At 53.4% G+C, this 22,387-nt stretch overlaps 5 protein-coding genes across 5 annotated transcripts; 4 read left to right on the forward strand and 1 right to left on the reverse strand.

Moving 5' to 3' along the window:
- The first annotated feature begins 4,215 nt into the window (after nucleotides 1-4,215).
- On the forward strand, nucleotides 4,216-5,270 carry CDEST_12224 (uncharacterized protein). Its single transcript, XM_062928380.1, has 3 exons — nucleotides 4,216-4,790; nucleotides 4,864-4,985; nucleotides 5,036-5,270. The coding sequence occupies exons 1-3, from the start codon at nucleotides 4,401-4,403 to the stop codon at nucleotides 5,256-5,258; spliced, it is 735 nt and encodes a 244-aa protein (XP_062784431.1). The 5' UTR covers nucleotides 4,216-4,400; the 3' UTR covers nucleotides 5,259-5,270.
- Nucleotides 5,271-5,273: 3 nt separating this feature from the next.
- CDEST_12225 (uncharacterized protein) lies at nucleotides 5,274-7,142 on the forward strand (the record flags this gene model as incomplete). The annotated part of the gene is made up of 2 exons (XM_062928381.1): nucleotides 5,274-6,451; nucleotides 6,510-7,142. Exons 1-2 carry the CDS (start codon nucleotides 5,564-5,566, stop codon nucleotides 7,140-7,142), a joined length of 1,521 nt encoding a protein of 506 aa, XP_062784432.1. The 5' UTR covers nucleotides 5,274-5,563.
- Nucleotides 7,143-9,563: 2,421 nt separating this feature from the next.
- Nucleotides 9,564-11,972, forward strand: CDEST_12226 (Putative membrane bound O-acyl transferase, MBOAT). The gene is made up of 5 exons (XM_062928382.1): nucleotides 9,564-10,062; nucleotides 10,131-10,198; nucleotides 10,271-10,849; nucleotides 10,901-11,759; nucleotides 11,829-11,972. The coding sequence occupies exons 1-5, from the start codon at nucleotides 9,804-9,806 to the stop codon at nucleotides 11,933-11,935; spliced, it is 1,872 nt and encodes a 623-aa protein (XP_062784433.1). The 5' UTR covers nucleotides 9,564-9,803; the 3' UTR covers nucleotides 11,936-11,972.
- Nucleotide 11,973: 1 nt separating this feature from the next.
- On the reverse strand, nucleotides 11,974-13,588 carry CDEST_12227 (uncharacterized protein). Its single transcript, XM_062928383.1, has 2 exons — nucleotides 13,148-13,588; nucleotides 11,974-12,971 (listed from the first exon to the last, which is right to left on the reverse strand). The coding sequence occupies exons 1-2, from the start codon at nucleotides 13,253-13,255 to the stop codon at nucleotides 12,252-12,254; spliced, it is 828 nt and encodes a 275-aa protein (XP_062784434.1). The 5' UTR covers nucleotides 13,256-13,588; the 3' UTR covers nucleotides 11,974-12,251.
- A 4,998-nt stretch (nucleotides 13,589-18,586) lies between these two features.
- CDEST_12228 (uncharacterized protein) lies at nucleotides 18,587-22,387 on the forward strand. The gene is made up of 2 exons (XM_062928384.1): nucleotides 18,587-20,650; nucleotides 20,703-22,387. Exons 1-2 carry the CDS (start codon nucleotides 19,637-19,639, stop codon nucleotides 21,924-21,926), a joined length of 2,238 nt encoding a protein of 745 aa, XP_062784435.1. The 5' UTR covers nucleotides 18,587-19,636; the 3' UTR covers nucleotides 21,927-22,387.

Raw genomic sequence — 22,387 nt, forward strand, 5'->3', positions numbered from 1 at the left:
TCAATTGGTGCAGCTATGCAGGAAGGAAGGAAGGATAATAGACAGGGATGCTCTGCAGTGGCCCTGCGAAGTGGGTGGGTGCCCTTTAATGGGGCCACCCACCTTAACTCCCATCATCCCCTTAACTCCGATGCCTCATTTTGGCAGCCCGATTCCTGCGAAGCAACACTCCCCTATTCGCAGCGTCACGTATCAGATAAGTGAAAAGAGATTCCTTGGTGATGCTTCGTTGAACAGGACCACTTTCACCACCTCACAAATTACATGCAGAATCTAGTTATTATCTTGATATGCTCACTTTGATTGCAGGGGCTCGTGCAGCTATGGGGCCCCAGTTCCGGGTCACCTCTAGGTAAACAGGAGCCACACTTCTATGCCACCAAGGACGAACATCCCAGGATGTTGGAACCACTTCATCTTTGTAGACTGGACGCAAAATTTTGAGAGAGTCACCGACAAAGCCATCGAATGTGGGATGCAAGCGTGGCCTTGCTGCAAAATGAAAGTGTTTCTTCTTCAAGACCAGGCTCAAGGATTAGGAATCAACGACGACAATTGTTTTAACGCGACTTGGAATTATCTAATATAATACCAGGCGCACCCCGTAGTGACAAAAAATTGTACACGTAAACTGCCAGGTGCCATAGGGAAGCAAGCAGACAGCCTCTGACACCACATACACCCATGCAAGGTCATATGCAGCACCAAGCATGAATATCAGCTCGACCTACAAAGCAAACCCCGGAGATGGTTGATCAACCGAAGCAGCTATGGAGAAACAAGAAGCAGATTATGGATGTGAGAAAAGGTGAGTTGAATTACCGTGGTCAAGGGGGAATTGATTATGGCCACGGGAGACGTACCACATGTCAACATGCACTTAGAGTGACCAGTTTGGGCAAGAGCTCGCAAACCCATGGAAGGACTTCTCATCAAAGTAGGTAGGGGCTCAACTCTCTTGAAGCTTCCCAGCAAGAAAAGAGAGCCGGCAATAAAGATAGGAAAGAACCTGACATGTCCTTGCGGGGCAGCAGTATCGTTGGGGAGATAGTAGAAGTCTGTAGGATAAGCGACACATCGCAGCAGGAGCGGAAGGCAGAAGAAGTTGTGACGATCGATCATCTGTGTAGACAACGGCCTTCATCTGTGACTACCTTGCAACCTGAATCCAGGATCCGACGGGGACTGGTTCGATATCTCTTTCCGACAGCGCACTCCTTCCCTCGGATCTCTGCGGACTGTGTGCTTCATACTTTATGGGTTGTCTCGAGTGTTCAGTGTGATCTCCAAGCTGGGAAGGAGATCGGGAGGTGCTGAGCTGCTGAAGGTTTTGTCATGGTGCTGCCATGGTGTTGCCAAGGTTGCTGCCATTCTGGAAGTACTCCTTGAACGAAGGGAAGGAGAAGACAATAAGTAGCATTCTCTGCTGCTTTCTGCCTCCTGTCACTGACTTAAGGCTTTACCATACGCGAAGAAGGTTCTCGATTTCCATCCCAGCGCGACGGTCCTGATCTTGCAAGCAATTTCCATTACTGTAAGAGCTCTGTCCTCCTTCCATACTTGTTGAAGCTTCTCGCCGTAGGCAGTTGCCTTGTTAAACATCGGACAGAGGTTGAAAGCGGGTGGAAGGTTGCCCGGTAAACCTAACGGAAACAGTGAAGAATGACTTCCCTTCTCACCTGCCGGCTTTCCGGAAGAAATCTCGGCTGATTCAACTTCGTCTCCGCGCTCGCAACCACTTCGATTGGAGGGTAAGATGCTTCGGATTGCTTCACACTAGCTGGCAGAAGGAGACTCTTCACGAAACCTTGTAGGCATGTCCCTTAATCGTGTTTTGGACATTCGGCTGACAAAACCTTAAACTCGCGTGTCCAGCGAGGGGACTTGCATTGTTTCACAAGAAGCAAGTCCGAAAGAGAGAGTGTAGGTGTCGTTGAATCCAGACAGTCTTAGACCAGCGCATCATGGTTACAACGTGTTCTTATGTGTTCCCTCTCTTGTTTTATTTGGCCGCTCTTTCCCAGCGTCTTGGTCGAACTGCTGTGCATCAGCTAGCGCTAGTGTTGTTTTGACGATGATGTGGAAAGATCCATGTGGCGGACTATGTCATCCTTTTTCAATGACGTTTCTCTTCCGTGACTACAAATAGCTTACATGGTTCGAGCCTAGCCTAGGCTGCATCGTTCAAGTCCCGATATGGGTGGACGCCCTAGCGGTTCCCAGGACACCAGGACACCCTCTCCGCTATGCCTTCCCCACTTGCTTAGGGCAGGATAGCAAAGAGTCAGGCAGACAGGCAGGGAAAGGACTCGAGGCTGGTCTTGAAGTAGGCCAGGCGAAAGGCACACCAAATGATCGTAGTAGCTGAGGTGCTCCGAGAAACAAAGAGTGTTGGCTAGAATGGGGGCTAGGTAGGGGGGCAAAATAAAAGGGAGTTTCCAACACACTCCTAAATACAGTCAAATTGCGAAGTGAATGCTTAGAGTAGTTTAGAGTCTATAAGAAGAAAGGTCATACACTTGTGACTTGATTCATGAGGATTTAATGTTTGTGCGTTGGTGAATACGAAGTACCGTTTGCTTCATTCATGCTTGCTTACATCCATCGCAGCTGGAAATGAAAACGTACTTAGGTTCATTTGTCCCAGCCATCGATGATACTTTCTCTAGAGTGGGAATGATGGCCTGATGTTGAAAGAAGGCATCCGCTTCGTGTGGGGATAGCAGGGGCTGACAGGGATACAAGCCTTTTTTACGCGTGCCGCGTGGATATCAGGAGTGTGGGGAAGGTGCTCCCATTTGCAAAATATGGACTGACTAAACCAATCAATATTACAAAGGCCAAATAGGAAAGCGAGAAGGGTCTCAGCTCTATCAACCAAACGGCTGCAACACATCAGGTCTCTGAGTACCTCATGTAGGTGTGTAGACCGATACAAGCAAACGTCCTTGACCTTCGACTTTACTGCAGTCCTGTCAATGATAAAAGCATCTGTAACTTCTTCTCGCCGGTTTGTTGCTAAGGTTTTGGCCTCCTCTTTCCACTCGCATTCCCTCAAACTCAGACAGACAGACAAATACACAAACATCACCTATCTTATTGTTTAACACCATGCAATTTCCTTCTCGGCGCCACCACGCGCACCGGCAAGCACGTCGTGTCCTAATTACTGTTTCAAGGCCATATGGCAGTAACCCTCATCCGTGCCTCTGCTAGTCTCTCCCCTCGTCCTGGCGTCACTGTCGTCACTGGTTCGCCTTTATCAAATCCGGAAGCAGAGTCGTTTCTAGCCGCGATTTTCTCTCAGATACCTTCGGCGACCATCGTCACGTTGAACGCGGCCCGCGAGTCTCAGAGCCCTTTCGCGCCTCAGCTCTCGCCCTCCCGCTTTTTGGCCGACTCGTGCGCCAATTTGTTTGAGGTTCTTATGTAAGCCCGTATTCCTCGCATCGTAATCATGTCTACAGCGGGCGCTGGGTATTCCTGGACCAATCTCCTGTGGGTGTCCAAGGCCGTCCTGAGGTGAACCAACGTCAAGTATACGCCTCCATGGCCTCGTCGACAAGGAGATTCAGTCGACAAAGTTGGAGTGGACGCTGGTGGGGGTTTTGAGGGTAGATTTTACGATGTTGAGGAGCCGAGGCAGAGTGACACCAAAGCGGACGTGCAAACTCCTGGGTGGTGGCGTTGTCGAGATGAGTGTGACTGACAGCCTCAGTGTGTCTAATACGGCGAGATTCCTGGTCAGGGTCGTGGCTGAGGGACTCTTTGTTCTTCACTAATGAAATAAGAAGGGACTGATACTTCTGGGAAATTTGTGGAATAGCTGGTGGTTACACCGGTGCATCACGTCGGAACGGGGGTGGGAAATCAATGTTGAGTCGAGCTTCAAGACACCCTGCTACGGCTCGATTTAGATCAACGACAAAGAGCGGCGGAATTCTGGGCGCCCGAAAATATGGCATCAGAATCAAACGGAATAGTGAGGCATCCCACGGCACGGCTGGCCCTGGCCCAAGCCGAAGTTGCCTAGACTTGGCGCGGATGTCCGCTTGAACCGATGTTGGTACCATCTTCGGATATCTCTATTGGTGGAACTGCGGAATCCCTGTAACTCTTCTGGTTATCTGTAACGGTAAATCGATAACAACACTACTTGTGTTTGCCACTGACTCCAAGAATGAAGATGCTGATCCTAGACTGGAGCAAGACCGCGCCACATTTCTGCCTCGCACAGCCTGATGAGTCTTGACCAAGACTTTCTCATTATACCCTCATATGTCTCCGTTCGATCTGAAGGTCAGTTTTGCTTCAATTTGTCTTGCATTGAATGCTCCTGGAAACAGTGCTTCTGCCATCATTTTGGTCGGACTCCCTGGATTCGCGAGGCCTAAGACAATATGCCGGACGCATCAACTAATATCACCAACCCGAGAACCAGCTCAGCTGAAAGGAAGCAGGCTGAGGGACCGTCAGCGAAAACAAAATCTCTTCGTTCCCAGAACACCCCATCTTCCGTTCCATGGATGCAGTGTCTCAGGCTGCTATTGCGATCCGTAGGCCTAGGTATCGCATTCATAATCCACGGATCCGAACCACGCAAGGCTCTCTTTCACAAATCGCGACGCGCCGTGCTAGCAGGTTCCGCCGTTCACATACTGCCGGCGGCGGTATCAGCGTGTCTATTGACGTACAAAATTCGTGGATATTTCATCGGTCGCAAACTGGAGGGCGTCAACAGCCAGGATAACTTGAAACTCAGAGCTCTCCAGATTTCGGCAAAGCTGCAGGTAGGTGGTGCTGCTTGTTTCCCGCATCGCCGTGGTGTTTCGGGCTGAGCCACTAAACAAGGTCTTCCCACAGGAGCTCCTTATCACAGCAAGCCTGGGCTCCATCATATTGAATGTCATTCGACGCCATCTTGTGTTCAAAGACGGAGTGCCGCTTGGTCTTCTGGGGTCCGATAAGGCTTTTGCGCAGGTCAGGTCAGTTTCCGTTCAAAAATCACTGAGGCAGCAGCGGGCTTTCTGACTAGACCTTGCCTCAGCTTCTTCTGGTCCGTCGAATTCTGGGGCGGCGTCCGGTCTTTTCGTAATCAGAAGTGGGGACAGAACATATTCCTGGTCGGCTTGCTTGTCGTGAGCGGTGGCCTGACGCTACTTGCGGGTCCAGCGACCGCTGTTCTCATGATACCAAGGGTGATGAACTTGCCAACTGGGGGCAGTATTTTCTGGCTTAACGGTGAGGTTCTTTCCTGATCTGTTTGCCGAGGGAAATCTGTTTAACGGTTGACCATGATAGGTAGCGAGTCGCAGTTGTGGCCTGCTGTTCTAGACGCAGACCTCCTCTTGGACCATGACTGCTCTGCCGACCAAGCACGCCTCCATGACTTTGCCTGTCCTTCCGCTGGGTTTTTACCGTTGTATAGCCATTACTCTCGACGGTTCAACTTTGTAGAAAATTTATACAAGATACAACTGCAAGATAACACGTGGGTTTTGATTGCTCCCAGCACCATCCGTCAGTCCTTACCTCCATCGTCATTGTTAGTCTCACGAAGAACATGTTTGCTGCTGGTGCATATACTGAGCACAGAGACACTTGGGCATACACAACTCACGCTCCTTCGGCAGTTCTCGAGACTGCAGTCGTTTCTTTCTATCGAGATGCTTTGCTCAGCCTGAGGGCTACTCGTCCCGGAGTCACCCCATATCCAGCTAACTGGGTACTTGCACAGACATGGAAGTGGTATCTCAAGACCCAGGTCCCCGTCGTAAGGGTTGCTTGCATTGAACATGATCCTTTGAGACTTGTTGATGAGATAATGCTGGAAAACATAAGGTTCCCGAAACTGGACACATACTCACTGTATGGCGAGAAGAAGAAGCCGGCGGCCAGCGTGACTATTGACGTCAGAGAAGCTGTGATGACCTACTTCATAACCAACGGATTGACCACAGCGAACACGTCGATCGCTCACTTGGAACCGCAAGTCCCGAATTCCCTTGTGATTCCCATCGAATCACGTGCCCGCTCTGCAAGCTCTTTGGCGCTTTTCGTTCTTAGGAACAGCACGAGCTTCGACGGCAGCTCCCGTGAACTGGCCGCATCAACGTGTACCGTCGATGCCCGTTGGGCCAAAGGCCATTCCGTCATCGAATCGAAGGGCGGGGGCCTGGTAGACCAAGTACTCTCCTACGATTTCTACGGAAGCCAGTCCCGTAGCATCGTCGATACGGAATTAGCATCAGACGAAATACCCTTTAGCTGGGGAGAGTATCATCCCAAGAGGACGGAGCCGTACAAGGCAGTTCAGATACGACGTAGCTGGTATGAACTGCTATCCCCGAGAGTGACCGACGCCTCCATACCCGGTGGCGCAGCAGACAACAGCAACACCGAAGGCCCAGGAACTGACAGTTTTTTCACGCCTTCCCTTCTCGAAAGAATGGTGAATTTGGCACATGTTCCCTCCATCAACGCGAAACTCAGGCACCATTCACTCTCAGCTTGCCTATCTCGAGGTTATTTTTTCAACTTTCTTCGCCGACGGAATTTCTCGTGCCGCCATGCCACGACACATCGATACGTGGCTCTTCTTTCCGGCCTGGGAGTATGGCTACTGGAACGACAGCTCTGAAAGCGTGTACCGCACTATGATACGCAGCGGGAACCCTGTCGAGACATTTCCCCAACCGGCGGCTCTGCAGGGCGGAAACGGGACACGGATGGTTGTCAAAGCAGTCTTTACGGCGTATGCTATGAAGATACAGGGATGGTTTGATTGGACGTCGGCGGTGGTACTCTTGCTGCATGCTCTTGTTGCCATTGCTTATACCTTGTGGTGTTTATGGGAGGGGCAAGTGGGCGAGGGATGGGACACGATCCCAGAGCTGCTTGCTCTCTCTCAGCAGTCGGCGCCCGCCGACGGTGGAATCTTGAGTAACACGTGTGCCGGAGTGCCGACAATACGAACCATGGAGGCCGTGGCAATGGTGGAAAATCACCCGAACTCGTTCAATGGGTTAGTGAACTTCGGCAAGGAGGAGCTCTGTCTGGGATTCCGGCATCTGTGGGATACAAAAGTACCGGGTACAGCCCTAATGGAAGACAACGAATACGGAGCTTTGAGGGTCGGGTAGCATATTATATGTGGAAAGAGCTATTGGACGAAGCATCGATAGATTGGCAAAAAGTAACATACAACACCAGGTATTCGCTGGTCGTCACCGACCCAACTACTAATCCGGCCCTCATTGGCTTATCTATGGGAGAGCGGACGGGATCCCGAGTTCTCCAATGGGTATGGTCGTATGTGGTAAGAGATATTGAGAAAAATGCTCAAGTAGGTCATTGCACCCAACGACAATCGGGCCGGCGATCGGCCCCACATCGGAGCTGGTTCCGACTTTTCAGCCGACCAAGACTAAAAAGTTTCACAATGCATAGATGTTTCCAACCTATTCGGCCCGAGAAAAGATATTTCGATGAGGGATAAAAACTTAGAGTGCGGTCGCGTCTTGTTGGAGGAGCTGCGTAGTCGTGTTATATCCTTCTAATCGATATTACACTATTGGCTAGAACACTTCTGCAGCAGCTCAGGGATCAATTAGGTAGGTAAGAACGCTACTGGTAGGGATGGAACAAGAGAGTCGATCATATTAAGTAGATAAGGCTTCGAGGAAGAATAAAGGGAAATTAGCCAACAGTTCCCCAGCCCCCCTAGTTTGTAATTAGAAGCCGATTGGGATATTTACATGACCGATCTATAGGTTGCTGTCATAGAAATGCTCTTTTCCAAACAGTCGCCTGCTTTCCAGCTAGAGGGGCATCGGTAGAGTCCGAACCGCTGATAGATTTTGGTACTGAGACTCGGTCCTGATACTGAATTTGGCATTGACTCATTGCTATAAATATGTGTAGTGTTCTTTCCATCTCCGCGTCATTTCCCAGAGGTGGATGTGGAACTCTTGCCTTGTCTGAGATGGGCCTATGGTCGAGAGCGTTTTACACTCGAATTCCTTAATCAATACTAGAGATTTCGGGAAGCGCGTATCTCGCCTCAAAGGCCGTCGCACGTTTGACCTGCCAATTTTGCAAGTTGCCCAGCGGTGGCAGTCATCATTGAGAGATAGGATATGGCCGCGAACGCGACTCTCTAGGGGAGGTGTGACCAGGGTTGGCACAACGCGTCCGCAGGGTTACGAGAAAACATGACCTGGTGCAGCTCGGCATGTTGCTCGAGTCATATACCAAGCGGTCTCATCAAAGTTATGAGAGACTACTGGTTAGTTGTTGACAAGACGAAGAGTCTCAGCTTTGAGTTTTGGTTTCCCTTTCCCCATCCCACTTTCGTGTTCGTTCGACGGAGGTAGGACGATAAGCGTCGCTGCCGCTAGGGCTAAGGTTGTTCAAACATGCGTGTTTTGTATTTCTACGACATTCTGTCTAACGGGCTTGGACTTGAAGAAAACCAATAATAATACCCTTGTCGCTGCGCAATTATCAAGCCTGAGCATGGTTTTGAGGCTTGTTTTGGACGTTGATATTTCCCTGCCAAAAGCCTGGAGTTCGGCATTGAAAAGTATGTATCCTCTCTTTGGCATCATGGTCATTCTGGTGACCAAAATGATATCTCTTGCGTTTTATGAGTGGCTTACGTTTGCCTTCAAAGAGCCAAATGTGGAGAGGAGTCTCCTTCGTATGGTATCTGGCTATTGCTTTGATGGGCTACCCAGGTTTTGAGGCTCAACTTGAGCTTCGTTTGAGACGGCATGGACGAGGTGTTCCTGATGTTCCGCACTTAGGGCTACCCCCTGAGAAGACCTTGGTGGGTGTGTAGTGTTGTAAGATTGACGCTGCGAAGACAGCGCAGAGGTGCCCAAAGAACCCGTTTACCCTCGGAGAACCTCCATATTCGAGTTTGAACTTTCCTCATAAGACGTCATGGAACTTCAAGGCTCAACTGGCTCCTCTATCTATGATTATAAGAAGGCATGATATCAGGTGGTCCCCATTGGCCAGAACACTTCTGTAGCAGCTCAGGTATCAAAGCATTGAGGCTGATAGCCCCCTGCTTACCCCTGCCTAACCTGCCCCAATCCCAGTCACCCCACCTTGAAAAGGGGTTCACAGGTAGGAGTCTTGACGATCCTCCCCGCCAATAGGATTGGACGTACGTAGGTGGATAGGTACTCAAACCCGCTGGTCGCAAGGAAAGGAAAGTACCACCGAAGCCTCTTCTTTGCGGGCAGTGCGGCTAGCCGTTTAAATATTATTCATTATCCGTACTGAGGTAGGTAGCTAGACAAATGGTTAAGTTGAGTCGTTACTTGTTCACACGTCGAAGAATTGCACGGAGTTTCCGTAATATATGTAGGTACTCTGTGTCTGTACTTCCATCACTACCTACCGACTTACCTAGGTAGGTAGGTACCTTATACAGGTACCTGGGGGCCCTGTCAATTCCTGTCCGAGCTTAGCTTAGCAGGTTTGCGTCACAGAAATAACCCCCCGTCTGGACACATGGGACGGAGATGCGAATTCCATCTGGGCCGCGGGAGAACACGAGACCACATCCCTCATTGTCCCAATCTCCTGCATCGCGGACCCTTTTCCCACCGATCGATTGACCGGCTGCGTTACCCACGGCCAGCTCTGTCTGCCAGAGCTTCTCTTCTCAAACTACCTCACCGACAATGCTATAGAAACACTCGATCATTGGCCTTTTCTTCGTCTTCCCTCCCTTCCGGATCTTTTCCTGCAAACCACCAGCAAGCTCCCTGAGAGCTCGCGCCGCAGCCATGGCCGCCCTCCTCAGGTTCCTGAGGAGCATCTATAACCTCGACAACCTCGACACTCGCTTCACAAATCCCTCCTCTGTTCCCTACAAGACTGTCATCGAGGCTCGCGCCGATCCCGCACAGGGCAAGGAGCTGCCGGCCAAGGCCCGCGCCCGCGCGCAGCCGTCAAAATGGAACACCCCTGAGTACTGGCTCTACGTCGTCTTCATCGGCGGCATCGTGCCGTACATGTTCTGGATCGCCTACGAGGTCTCACGACGTGCGTTGCCCTCCATTGATAGAAACTTCTCCAAGAACATCTTCTAACGGCCTCATGTCCCTCTGCAGCTTCTGATCCCCGATACCACAACTACGAGCGCTTCCTCTCAGACGGCTGGATCCCGGGTCGTAAGATCGTAAGCCACGCTGCACGCAAGACATCCTTCCCCGGCACGTCCAGACGACTGATCTCGAGCTTCTCATTCTAGGATATATCCGACTCACAATACCACACCTTCCGCCAGAACCTTCCCTTCATGGCCGTCCTCCTACTCTGCCATCCCCTGCTGCGCAAGCTCTGGAACGCAGTGTTCCCCGTCCCCACCGACCTGGACAAGAGATCTGTCACGGAGCAGGGCGACGCCCGCCTCGAGCAGCGCGCCTCCTTCGACTACCGCTTCGCCCTCGTCTTTCTCGTCGCCCTGCACGGGTTCTCCGCCATGAAGGTCCTAGCCATCCTCTATATCAACTATCAGATCGCCACGCGCCTGCCTCGCCGCCACGTCCCCGCCGCCACTTGGATCTTCAACATCTGCATGCTTTTCGCCAACGAGCTGTGCCAAGGATACAAGTTCGCCGCCATTGCGCGGCACATTACGCCGCCGCCATCGGGCAAGAACCTCCTCGATGAGGACCCCTTCCTCATGCGCTGGGGCGCCTGGATGGACCACCACGGCGGGCTGATGGGCCGCTGGGAGATCCTCTTTAACATCACCGTCTTGCGACTCATCAGCTTCAACCTGGACTACTACTTCAGCCTTGACCAGCGGAGTGGAAGTCCCCTGGAGGTAAGACCAACATACTCCCCTTCTTCACCCAGCGCTGACGTCCTCAAGAAGAAGCAGCTCGACCCCGCCAATCTCTCCGAGCGCGACCGCCTCGCCATATCCGCCGCCCCCCAGGACTACTCCTTCCGCAACTATCTCGCCTATGCAATCTACGCGCCCCTCTACCTTGTCGGACCCATCATGACCTACAACGACTTCATCTCCCAGCTGCGTCACCCGCCTGCGACCATAGAGCCCTATCGCACCCTCCGCTACGCTGTTCGATTCCTCCTAGTCCTCGTCGCCATGGAGGTCATCCTCCACTACGACTATGTCTGCGCCATCTCCCACGCGGGTATCGACTGGTCCACCTACTCGCCCGCTCAGCTCTCCCTCCTCTCCTTTTTTAACCTTCACATCATTTGGCTCAAGCTCCTTCTCCCCTGGCGCCTTTTCCGCCTCTGGGCCCTCCTGGACGGCGTCGACCCCCCAGAGAACATGCTGCGCTGCGTCTCCAACAACTGGTCCCCCAAGTCCTTCTGGAAGGCCTGGCACCGCTCCTACAACCGCTGGCTCATCCGCTACATCTACATCCCTCTCGGCGGCGCCAACTTCCGCTCCTGGGCCACTACCGTGCGTTCCATCGCCACGTACCTGTTGGTCTTCACCTTTGTCGCCCTCTGGCACGACATCCGCCTGCGCTTGCTCATCTGGGGCTGGCTCATTGTGCTCTTCCTCCTACCCGAGGTCCTCGCCCAGCTCCTGTTCCCGGCGAGGAAGTGGGAGGGTCGCCCAGACGCGTACCGGCGGCTCTGCGGCTTGGGCGCCGTTGCCAACGTGCTTATGATGATGATTGCCAATCTCGTCGGGTTTGCCGTGGGGCTAGACGGCTTGCAGAGTATCCTCTACGGTATTCTGCACGACTGGTCAGGTATGTGCTGCTGCTGTTACCGTCCTTAAACCCCACATTGAACGTGCCCGGTCTAACCCCAATCCTCAGGCGTTATGTTCTTTATGATTGCTTGTGTGTCACTGTATATGGGCGTCCAGATCATGTTTGAGATAAGAGAGTCCGAGATGCGAAGAGGCATCTCGTTAAAGTGCTAAGCGTGACGGCGTAGCTCGTCAAAATGAGATCATTCCAGGGACATTGTAGATGTCTGCATTACTTATATTACCGCATTAGACAATAGTGCAAGGTGCGGCCACCTCTGCGCTTCTATCAGTCGCGATGCGTATCATCGTAGGGGAAACAACAAAGCCTCCCCCCATGGGGCCCTGGGGTATAGTAACAATACGGCACCTGCTCCCCGTCCTTATCCTGGCCCAACCTTGAGACATGACTGCAGCGTGTATACCATATATAGATCAACGGTGTATGTACTCACTCCTTGAGCCACCTCTTGCCCCAGAATACTCCATCTCAATGCTTGGAGTTGATGGTGCCCAGCTCAGTGTCATAGTTGTGGAAGCGCTGCTGCGCGAATTTGCCGTCCATGCCCAGCTTCCTCTCCGTCACCCATTCCCTTAACCAGATGAGGCCCTTGGCGATCAGGTAGAAGATGATGCCGGCAACAGCGATGCCAACGATATAGGCGGCCACCTTGCCGCTGCCGTTCGCCTCGATGTCGAGGAAGGTGTACGGGTAGAAGTGTTGGGTGTAGTACGTCACGTACGCGAGCGCGAGGTAGAGGGCCAGAACGATGATGAGCCAAAGCATATGCACCCACTCGAGCTGGGCGGCGCTGGTGCGCGGGATGACAATCTCGAAGAGGGCGAATGCGGTATTGAGTCCGTGCTGGGAGATGTTGCTCCAGGCGTCAAACTGCTCAGGATACCACGGCCCCTTATGGATGATGCCCCAGTACACGATCGTCACAATGAAGGGGTAGGTGACGACGGTGGTGTAGTAGAAGGCGTGCAGAGCCTGCAAAGGTCGCGGGAAGCGTTCGAGCAGCGGAGACCCGGAGCGGGCGTATGTGAAGGTGTGGATGGCCGAGATGAGAAAGTAGAAGCCCAGACCCCAGTAGGTCAGGACGGTGAAGAAGGAGAAGCTTGCTCTGACATCTTCGCACCCGCCAAACGCGCTGTGAGAGCACGTCCAGCCAATGATGAAGAAGCGGACAACGAAGATGTAAAGACTCTGTTACAGGAGAAACCGTTAGTTTCCACTTGGGCAAGGTAATTCCTCAGTTGGACGACATTGCGCCAACACGATATTAGGTAGCAAGATAACGAGTAACGGCATTTTGATACGTGCTGAAAGGGTCCCCCGGACGCGACAAGGAACGGGAGGAAAAGGGGCAAAACAAAACTCACGATTAACGCCCGACAAGCACCCAATAAATAGGGTGACAAGAGCCACGATGTCTCGAAGCGGTGAGACGGATCCCATAGACCCGTCCCGAAACGGAAGGCAGCGAGCATCGTGTTCTGCCTTGTGGAATCCCGCTGGAAAAGGCCTCTGAACGCCTTCGTGCTGCTCTTCACGATGGTGAAGGTTTGGAGTTGAACCAGGAATGCGGGCGGTTCGAGAACCTAAGAGGATTTTTGGAACGGGGCGCCTTGGCTCTCGGCGCGGGTCGTTGGGTTGCAGGGATGGGCTCCGCTGGCCGAGAAGCGCAATCACGTCGCGGCTAGGGTGACCCGCCCCTGATGGCACCCGTGTCGGGTTCAATGTCGCGTGCCGTGTACGGCTTGCGCTCCTGTCCGTGTATTGCTTCTCTATCACCTGCCGAGATGGGTTGTGAATATGACCTCTTGAGGGGTTTGCGTTTGGTTAACGGGGGGGGGAGGAGGAGGAAGAGGAGGAGGCGGAGGCGGAGGCGGATGCTGACTACGAAGCTGCGCTGCTCAAATGCGTCAACCAAGTGAGCCGCGGCGCGAAATGAGATGACCGATGCAGTGCAATGCAGTGTCGAGTCGAGCAAGCCCCATAGGAGGGATATGACTGGAGCAAAGTGGATATGATGTGGCTTCTTGTTCTTTTTCGGCTGTCCTTTCCGCTATTTTGGTCTAGGGACTGTGGATCTCGGTCCTGAAAGAGGGTCTTGACCACTGCAGCAGCCTGCAGTGCTAGCCGGAGATGATGTGGGGGAGAAGATCACGAACGATGTTGACCAAGAAGAGGAAAGAAAGGAAAGGGGGGAAGGGGGGGGGGGGGGGGGGATGAAATGGGGATCCTGGAAATTTCACCAGATCTACTATTTTTCTGCGATTTCTCCTTGGCCGTATCGAGGGGCGAGCCGCGAAACCTTGAGACGAGAACGGAGGCTGATGGCTGATGGCACCCTTCTAAGAATCACAATGCCCTCGGGTTATGAGGCTATGCTGTGTGGCTGGCGCCGAGTAAGGTATAGTAAGCAGAGGATGAGTTGTGTTGCGGGTGCAATAACGTGGCTCGTCATGTCAAGGAGACGAGTGTGGCATGAGGCTGGTCAGGTCGTCCGTCTGCTGGCTACTCCGAGGAAGTATGCTCAGAGTTTCGAGGCTGAGGTTGACACAAGCCATCGTGGGCATGGAAAATGCCTTGCTTTGCCCGCCGCTGTCGTCTGTCATGCAGCCCGTCACGCCTTTGCCATTCCCTTGATAAATACATGCAGGTTGCGGGTTGAGGCTCATACAGAGAAGACAGCAGAGATTTCTTCTCAACCTTGGTTGCAGATCGATCCCCAGATGAACCGGCCGTCGATCAAGAACAAATGCCACACACTAAGGGGACGACCATTCGGACGGAGCGGAGGTGCGATGATCGAAACCAGGGCAGGCCTTGCAGCCCGCGCTTGTCTCGCAAAACGGCTGAATCGTGGATGCCCGTTATTACCGCGCTTGGGTTAGGACGGAGAAGCGCGAATGCAAGTGTCGCCGCCACTTCCCGACTCTCGGGCACTGGGCCACGAAGGATGAGTCCACACGCTGAGCATTCGTACTCTAAGAGAGAATCTGAGTGTGCCACGAGGGCGGGGGGATTGGAAGGAGGCCAGCAACTCACTCACAAATCCCACAGGAGCCACAGTCATCTCGTCAAACAGCATCGTGCAGGCCCCACTCAAGCAAAGCCTGCAGATTGTGGCCCATCGCGTCGTCATGTCCGTCATCCTCCATCGCCGGTCGACCCCCATCGTTTATGCCATGTCTGGTCTCTTGAGGTGTGGGCTAGCAATATTCGAAAGGACCAATATTCCGTCAACCTAATATCGACCATTGCCAATTGCAGACTGCATGAGCCACCGAACGGGATGCGTTCATCTGACTCGCCCAGGCCATCGGGTCAGCAGGAGATGTCAGCGGGCCCATTTGGTGCCATTTATTGATTTCTAAAGAGCCACAACGGGCCGTATGTCAGCGACCGCCCATAGGAAGCGGCAGACCCGGACGGACGAGACAGGGAATCGAAACCAAGGCCGCGGTTGCTACTTCCACCTGTTTATCGAATGCCATGCCGAAATGCTGAATGATACGGATACTCCGTCTTCGCAATCGGGGCTGAAGTGGTTGCTCGCACGGACGGAATTCCCTTTTTCCACCAGGGTTTCCCAAACGAACGCAATGAGGCTCATTCGTTCATCTCGTCTTTGTTCCTCGTCTCTTCTCATCTCCCCCGTTCCAGCCACGGCAGGGATTCTGTAACCAATCTTGTTCGGCGAACAACGACGCCTGGGGAAAATGGGCCAATAGCCAAAGTTGGTCGATGTGAATGGGGCCGAACATTCCATCTGATCGATACAGAAGGCCTCCAGGGGTCGTCGGTCAAGGGAGTGAGCGGGCACTCTGAGCGGGAAAAGAGGCCGATCGATCGGTACAGGAAACCCATGTACAGAGTTTGAACGAGGCCAGTGAAGCGAGCCGTCGACGTCGTTGTCGATGCAACCTCGTGTCAAACAACGGCCAAGACGCCGTGAGCGTTCTCGAGCGACACGGTCGGCTGTTTGAGAGTCAGGGGAAGCCTCGCCGCTTCTAACACCAAAGGCCGTGCGCGTGCGAGGCAGCCGCCCAGCGATGCATTGGTAAAAGAGACCTAGTGGGCACCCACCGCCCTGCGACTTGTGCCGGCGTTGGCGGGCAACAAAGGGCGCGATTCTGGGACAATGATCGTATTTGTACAGTAAAGTTGAACAGTGGTTTGCTTCCGTGTCGACGTGGGGAGCTTCTGCTCTGGCGAAGTTTGCTTGTCAAGTGGTGTCGGGTTCGGTTGGGCGAAGAGCAGGTGGAGGGAAGACAGAAGCACAACGCCATTGGATTCCCCAGGCTTGCAGGCCCTGCTGTCGTCAACCAAAGCCGTGCTTTGAAGAGTGGGGTTGCAGTGAGCAGTGACATTGCCATGCCATGTGGACACCGGGTGATACAGCGTGTGTGCGACACGGCAGCAATACCATTAAAATCGAGACAAGTTTCGGCTCGTTAACGCCCAATGACAGACGCCCCTCTCGCCTTTTCAACCCTGTCATATGTGTGCGAGTTATTAATTGGCGGGCCCGACGATGGTGTCTGGAATGGGCCGGATGGCGGGTGACGACGACGAACTTTCCCATAGCATTCGTATGTGTCCACGAGAGGAAGATGGATGAGGGGGTGAGTAACGAGACGAAGTCCCAGACTCCCAGGTTGGCTGTCTTCAGCAGGGGTTCAACCCGAATCGAGACTCGTTCCTGCACCAAGTGAATAGTCTCGTGGCCCTAAGGCAAGGTACCTTATTTCCCCTTGTACGGACGCCGTGGGTTGGATTGCAATGCATCCGCGAGGTGGCAGAGTGCAAATGGTGCCAGTCAAATGCCAGAAGATGTTAGGGCCGGGGCTTTCTGCCGTGTTTGTGTTTCGTGGCTGACGAAACATCTGCCCGCCCGCCTTAGCGTGTCAGCGTGCATATGCTGGGCCTGCAAGGCGCGCTCACTACGTCCATGGCGGTCGGTGTGTCTCTACGAGTCTGGATGGGGATAAGTCACCACCGACACTGAGGCATTCGACCTCCGCCGGCTTCCTGCCTGTCTGCTACGGGCAGACGTCAGGAGTCAGCCGGTGGAGATAAAGCAAAGTTCAACGTCGGCGTTTCCCGTGATTCTGGTACGGGTTTGTGCAGCCAACAAATACGCTTTGCAAGCTAAGGGGCGGAAAGGGAAGTGGGTGGGCTTTTATTTCAATTTTTTTCCCCAACTGAGCCGGTGAGCGGGTTTGTTGACCGGAAAAGTAGGTAGTGAGTCAGCAAGTTCGGTGACAAACTCGACATCATATGTCCAAGTATGCCTATAAGGGCTGCTTGTCCCTTCGTTGGTGTGTCAGGATATCTCTCTTGACGACACCCGAAGCTCAAATGCTCACGTCCGAGAGACGCTGAGCGGGCAGCACGATGGTTATCGAGTGCCAAGAGAGGGCAGCATGCTATGCCATTCCATGAAGCGAAAGTGACCGCGTGGGCGACTGAGAGTGAAGTGAGACTCTCACTCAGCAGAGTTGGCTCTGGGATCTGGGGGTGAGGTCGAGGTCCCTGCGGCCAAGTTCCATCTGGGTGAGCCGTCGGACAGTTCTGGGCCCTTTCCGTCCCTGCCATGCCTTTCCCCGTTTTGTTCAGGGGTTTAGGGGGAGGGAAGGGGGAGGGAAGGAAGCGAAAGAAGGCTAACGCAGAAAAGAGGACTAGCGACAGGGTCCAAGGGTGACCCGGTTTGGTGGTGGGTGTGCCTCAATCTTGCTTCATGAGCGATGCGATGGCCAGCAGAAGGAGTCGATGCCATGGTCTGATTGATAGATCAGTTGGTTAAATTGAGCAAAAGAACAAGCCATTTGAGTTGATACCTGAAGAACGGGGCCAGGAAAAGAAGGTCGGACGCAAGGCAAGCTTCTACATATGTACTCACTTTTCTGTTGAGCTGCAGACGAGCAGAAGAGAAGAAAAACAAAGACAATGCCAATTGTGACGAGACAGCCAACAAACAAAGGGCGGAAGGAGGAAGGAAGCAAGGACGCCGGGGAAGGGAGAAGGGGGAGGGGCACTGAGAAACGACGTGACCGGACTGTCAGTGCCTTCGGACCGGTGGTCTCCATTCCCACCCAGGTACCTCGGTACCTACCTCTCTAGGCAGTAAGTGAGTTACAGTAGGTACCCAGGTACTTGTAAATACCCCTCCCCCCAACCAGTCCCAGCGGCAAGAGGCGGCGGTGGTGGTCGCAGTCGTCAATTGCATCAGTTAGGTACGGCTCATGTACCTCATTACCTACCTAGGCACGAGCACCGGATGCCCACAACCAGGCCCATGGTCAATGTCAATGTCATGCCAATGTCAGTGTCACTGTGTCAGTGTCAACCAACACTACAAATCCCCATCAACCCCCTGCATCGTCAGCAGCAGCACCATCAAGACAACTGGCTATTTTCTTCTTACCCATTGCTGAAGCTCTGACGGTCAGGAACGAAATGTAAACCCCAAGTCCGAATGGGGTGTTAGATGGATGTATTGATACCTACCAAGGCAAGGTAGTATTACAGGCTGATGGATCCGAAGTTTGGTACCTAAGTACGATACGATATCACGGGCCTTTTACGCGCACCCACCCAGCTTCTGACCTACCTTCCTTGAGCTCCTTTCCATCTCAAGTACACGGTAGAGGAACATATGTACCTATACCAGGCCTGGCCCTCGCGCTGACCTTGCATCCACTACCACCCTGCACCATTTCTCCTCGGCACGAATACAGTAGCGTCGAATGAACGATACTGATTCCCTGCCCTCTCCTTACCTAGATAGGTACCTAGGTAGTTAGTGTACACCCCCGGCATTGGGGCCATTCTTTTCTTTCATTCAGTTCGGTGGAGGTTACCTACCGCCTGCCTTTCTGTCCAGGGCATCCATCCATCCCATTCTCCTCCCCCGGACAGAACAGGACAGGAAAGCTTTCTCTGCCCTTTTCTTTCCTTTCGCCTTGTGTCATTTTTTTATTATTTTTTATTTTGGCTCTGAGGGTTTTTGTTTTTACGTTTCCCCTTCAATCTCCCCATCAACACCAGAGATTCACTTTACACTTCGCTCGCTCGCTCGCCTCGACCTACTCTTCTCCAATCCCTCCTCCATCGTGGTCGTCGCCCTTCTTGTTGCCTCCTCACCACCATTGTTGGGACCGGTTCTGTCTGGAATGCTCTTTTCTGCCCTCCCCGCCATACCTGTCCGAGACTGAGACGTCTCCGTCCGCCTCCCCGTCGTTCATCGCTTGGCCCTTCCAACTCTTCTTCTCTTCGCTTCCTAATCCCAACCTTGACCCTTTTATTCGTAATACTAATATTATCCCAACTCGCACTATAATCTATACCTTGCCCTGCCTCGCCCCCTCCTTCTCCCTCACACGCCCACCCGCCCTCTTTTACCACTACGACGACCCGACCCCGGATCCATTCTTACTCGCTCCTCTCCTTCCCTCAAAGCCCCTCCTCACCAACCAGGGGCTATCCTGCCTGCCATGTCTATGTGCGACTACTGAACGCGGCCCTTTTTCTTTCTCCAGCGCGACCTTCTCTCGCTCGTTCTCTCTCCCTCGTTGCCAATTGTTGCCCTCTGTTCCTCTCGTCCCACCAACAACCGCAACAAACAACGACGACCATAAATATCTGTGAGACGGGCAGTGACAGTAGTGGTTCTCTGTAAGCGCCCGCGTCGCACAGCGTCGTCTTTGCGCCTACTTGGCTCATCGGCCTGCCGTATCGCATCCCACGGTCTTGGTCCCGATTACCACCCAATCCGCCCTGTCGAGCGGTTGTGACAGTCGTCGCATACCAATGGTCTCTGCTGCTCGTCTATAGCGCCCGAGACACAGCATTTGTACGCCATGGCTGCCTCGACCGGCTTCCCACGCATGTCCTTCGGTGCTGGCAATAACCTCGACTTGAGTCTGGATCTTCCCATCGTTCTCTTGCCTCCGCCTGATGGCCATCCCTCCCCCATATTTGAGAGCGACGATGAGGATGCTCAACGGACACCCACCTCGGCAACCGTGCCCCAAATCCCACTGCGCAACACACGCCGCTTCAACAACGAGTCCCCGACACTGGCCAGCTCCAAGGTTCCCTGCCATCCCATTCCCTCGATGCAAGCCGCCTTTGCCGAGTCATTTCTCGAAGTTGCCGACGGCAACCCCGCCGACAAGCCGAAACTCAAAACCGCCGACGCGAAGGTCCGTCGAGAGGATCTTATTAGCCAAGAGCGCGAAGATGACCTGCCCGATATGCTCTGGCGCTATCGGCCCGGCCAGCAGCAGCATGAGCTCCAGAAGCTAATGGCTCAGATATCTTTTGGCGTCTATCTGCTGCTGCACGGCATGGCCAATAGCGCGGCTCAAGTTGTCAGCATTCTGCAGGGCCATATCGACGAGGTGGATGAGTTTCTGGAAGTCATCATGGAGGATTTTGACCAGGCAACCAAGGACCTGAAGGAGAGAATTGACTACCTTCGTCTGCCCATGGAGAACCTCGAGGCCTTTGAGAAGATGTTGGAGGATCGCCACTTTCGACTTGAGATCGTTCAGGGGAACGAGAAGATTGAACACATTGTGGCCCGCACCAACGTCCAACTTGAACAGTACGACAAGGATGTGCAGCAGGGCTTGGCCGCAACCAAAGAATTTGCCATTTATCTAGCTCAACAAAATGCGGGCACTTGGCGTCAAGATCGTCCAGACGTTGTGGACATTTACGTTGCCATGAAAGGCAATACAGAGGGCTGGTACAATGCCTTTGTCGAGTTGCAGACTCAGGGCAAGGAGCTGAACTCTCTGGTCATCAAGCTCGCAAAAATGGTGGCAGAAATGAGTAAGAAGGCCGGTGAAGTAAGTCGGAGAACCTGGGTGAGTCGAAGCCTCGTGTGCTCTTGCCTGTGCGATGCTAATAGTCTTGTAGGCCAGCATCCCACCTTTCTCCTTGCCTCTGCACGGGGCTCGAACCGACGATGCCTCACTTAGCTCGCCACCTTCTTCACCCCCATCCTCGAGGGCTGCGAGGCGCTCAACTCTACGCGCGAACAGCGTGAGTGGCTCCTTTTCAACTGGGGCAAGGTCAAGCTCAAACACCGCCTACTTCGACATGCCCCTACAGAGACCATCACCGGCCGCTTCCCCAGATCAACAGTCCGTCAAGACACACAAGACGTCGCACTCAAACATTACAACGCATTCATACCACACCACACACTCACACAACACTTCCAATTCTCAACAGACGTCTCACTCGCACGGAACAACGCGTTCACACGATACCGGGCGCACGGGCAACACCGCGCACACTACCAGAAGCACCCAGTCAAACACACCTAGGCTGACTTTGGAAGCGCCCGACGGGCCTGTGTCGGAGCCCATTGGTGATGAGGAAGTTGAGGTCGCACTGGACGACGCACCTCTCTATATTCTCCAGCCGCGGACATATACGCCGCAGCCACAGGAGGCCTTCCCACCTTCCGCGACAACAGAACCAAGCAAGTTTCAAACCCAGCGGGAGGCGCCCACGCCCACAAAGCAGACCTCGCTACGTCAACGTGTCTCGTTGAAGACAACCCCTCCAGAGTCGATCTTGATTCCGCCACCAGCGACAGACCTTCCTCACACTGGGCAAGAATCGCCCCGAGAGTATCACGCCCCGGATTCGGCGTATGGGTCAGACATCGAGCAGCGGCCGCGTTATCACACATCTAACGAGCTTTCTCCGCCGGTGCAGCCACCTGTGCTACCTTCTCCGCGATCCGAGCATCAATACTACCGCCCTGTGCAAGCGAGCCCCCATTCTCCGCTCCAGCAGAGGCCCCTCACCGCAGGTGCACAACCAAGGTCACCTTACGAGCATCAGTCCGGGTACTATCCAACACACCAGAGGAACGCGCCGTCTCGACTGGGTGGTGCAAGCATGCTGAGCACAGTTACCACCATGACATACGACTCGCAGATGACGGCCAGCGGAGAGAAGCGACTCAAGAAGAAACGCAGTGCCTTTGGCTGGCTGAAGAAAGCCTTCTCTCTCGATGAGGAAGAGCGCCAGGCATACGAGGCGCGACGACAACAGCAAACACCCAATATGTACTATGACAACAAAAGTCCCAAATTCCTGGATGGTAAGAGGGTGACGCCCCGCTGAGACGACCGCGTGTGTAGTTTGCGGTACGCCGACCCTCGAACTACTCGCAGAATTCGCCATGCTGCGGTCTTCACTCACCCTGGTCTTCGGCATACGCCCGCGATATTGATACCCCGGACTACTTTTAAACATTTATCACTGCATTTAGGCGCATCTATTACCACCACTATGAGCTGACGAGGTGTCGTGTCCATATCTCGTCTAGACTTCGTTCGCATTTGGTGTACTTTTCAATCTCTCTGTTCACACATCATTGGGATAAGGGCTTTCGACTGGGCAAAGGACGGGCTGAACAACACCAGCATCCTGCGAGGTGTCGGGGCGTTTTCCATGTAGCGATTTGTCATTTTGCTTGATGCATTTATAAAGCCAAAACTACTCTGCGCGCCCTTGCATAGGCAGTAATGTATGCTTCGATGAGAATCAGAAGGCAACGACGAATAACGTCCGACACAATCTTC

Source organism: Colletotrichum destructivum, chromosome 8 (genome assembly GCF_034447905.1).
Source record: "Colletotrichum destructivum chromosome 8, complete sequence".
In the NCBI taxonomy this organism is placed as follows: Eukaryota; Fungi; Ascomycota; class Sordariomycetes; order Glomerellales; family Glomerellaceae; genus Colletotrichum; species Colletotrichum destructivum.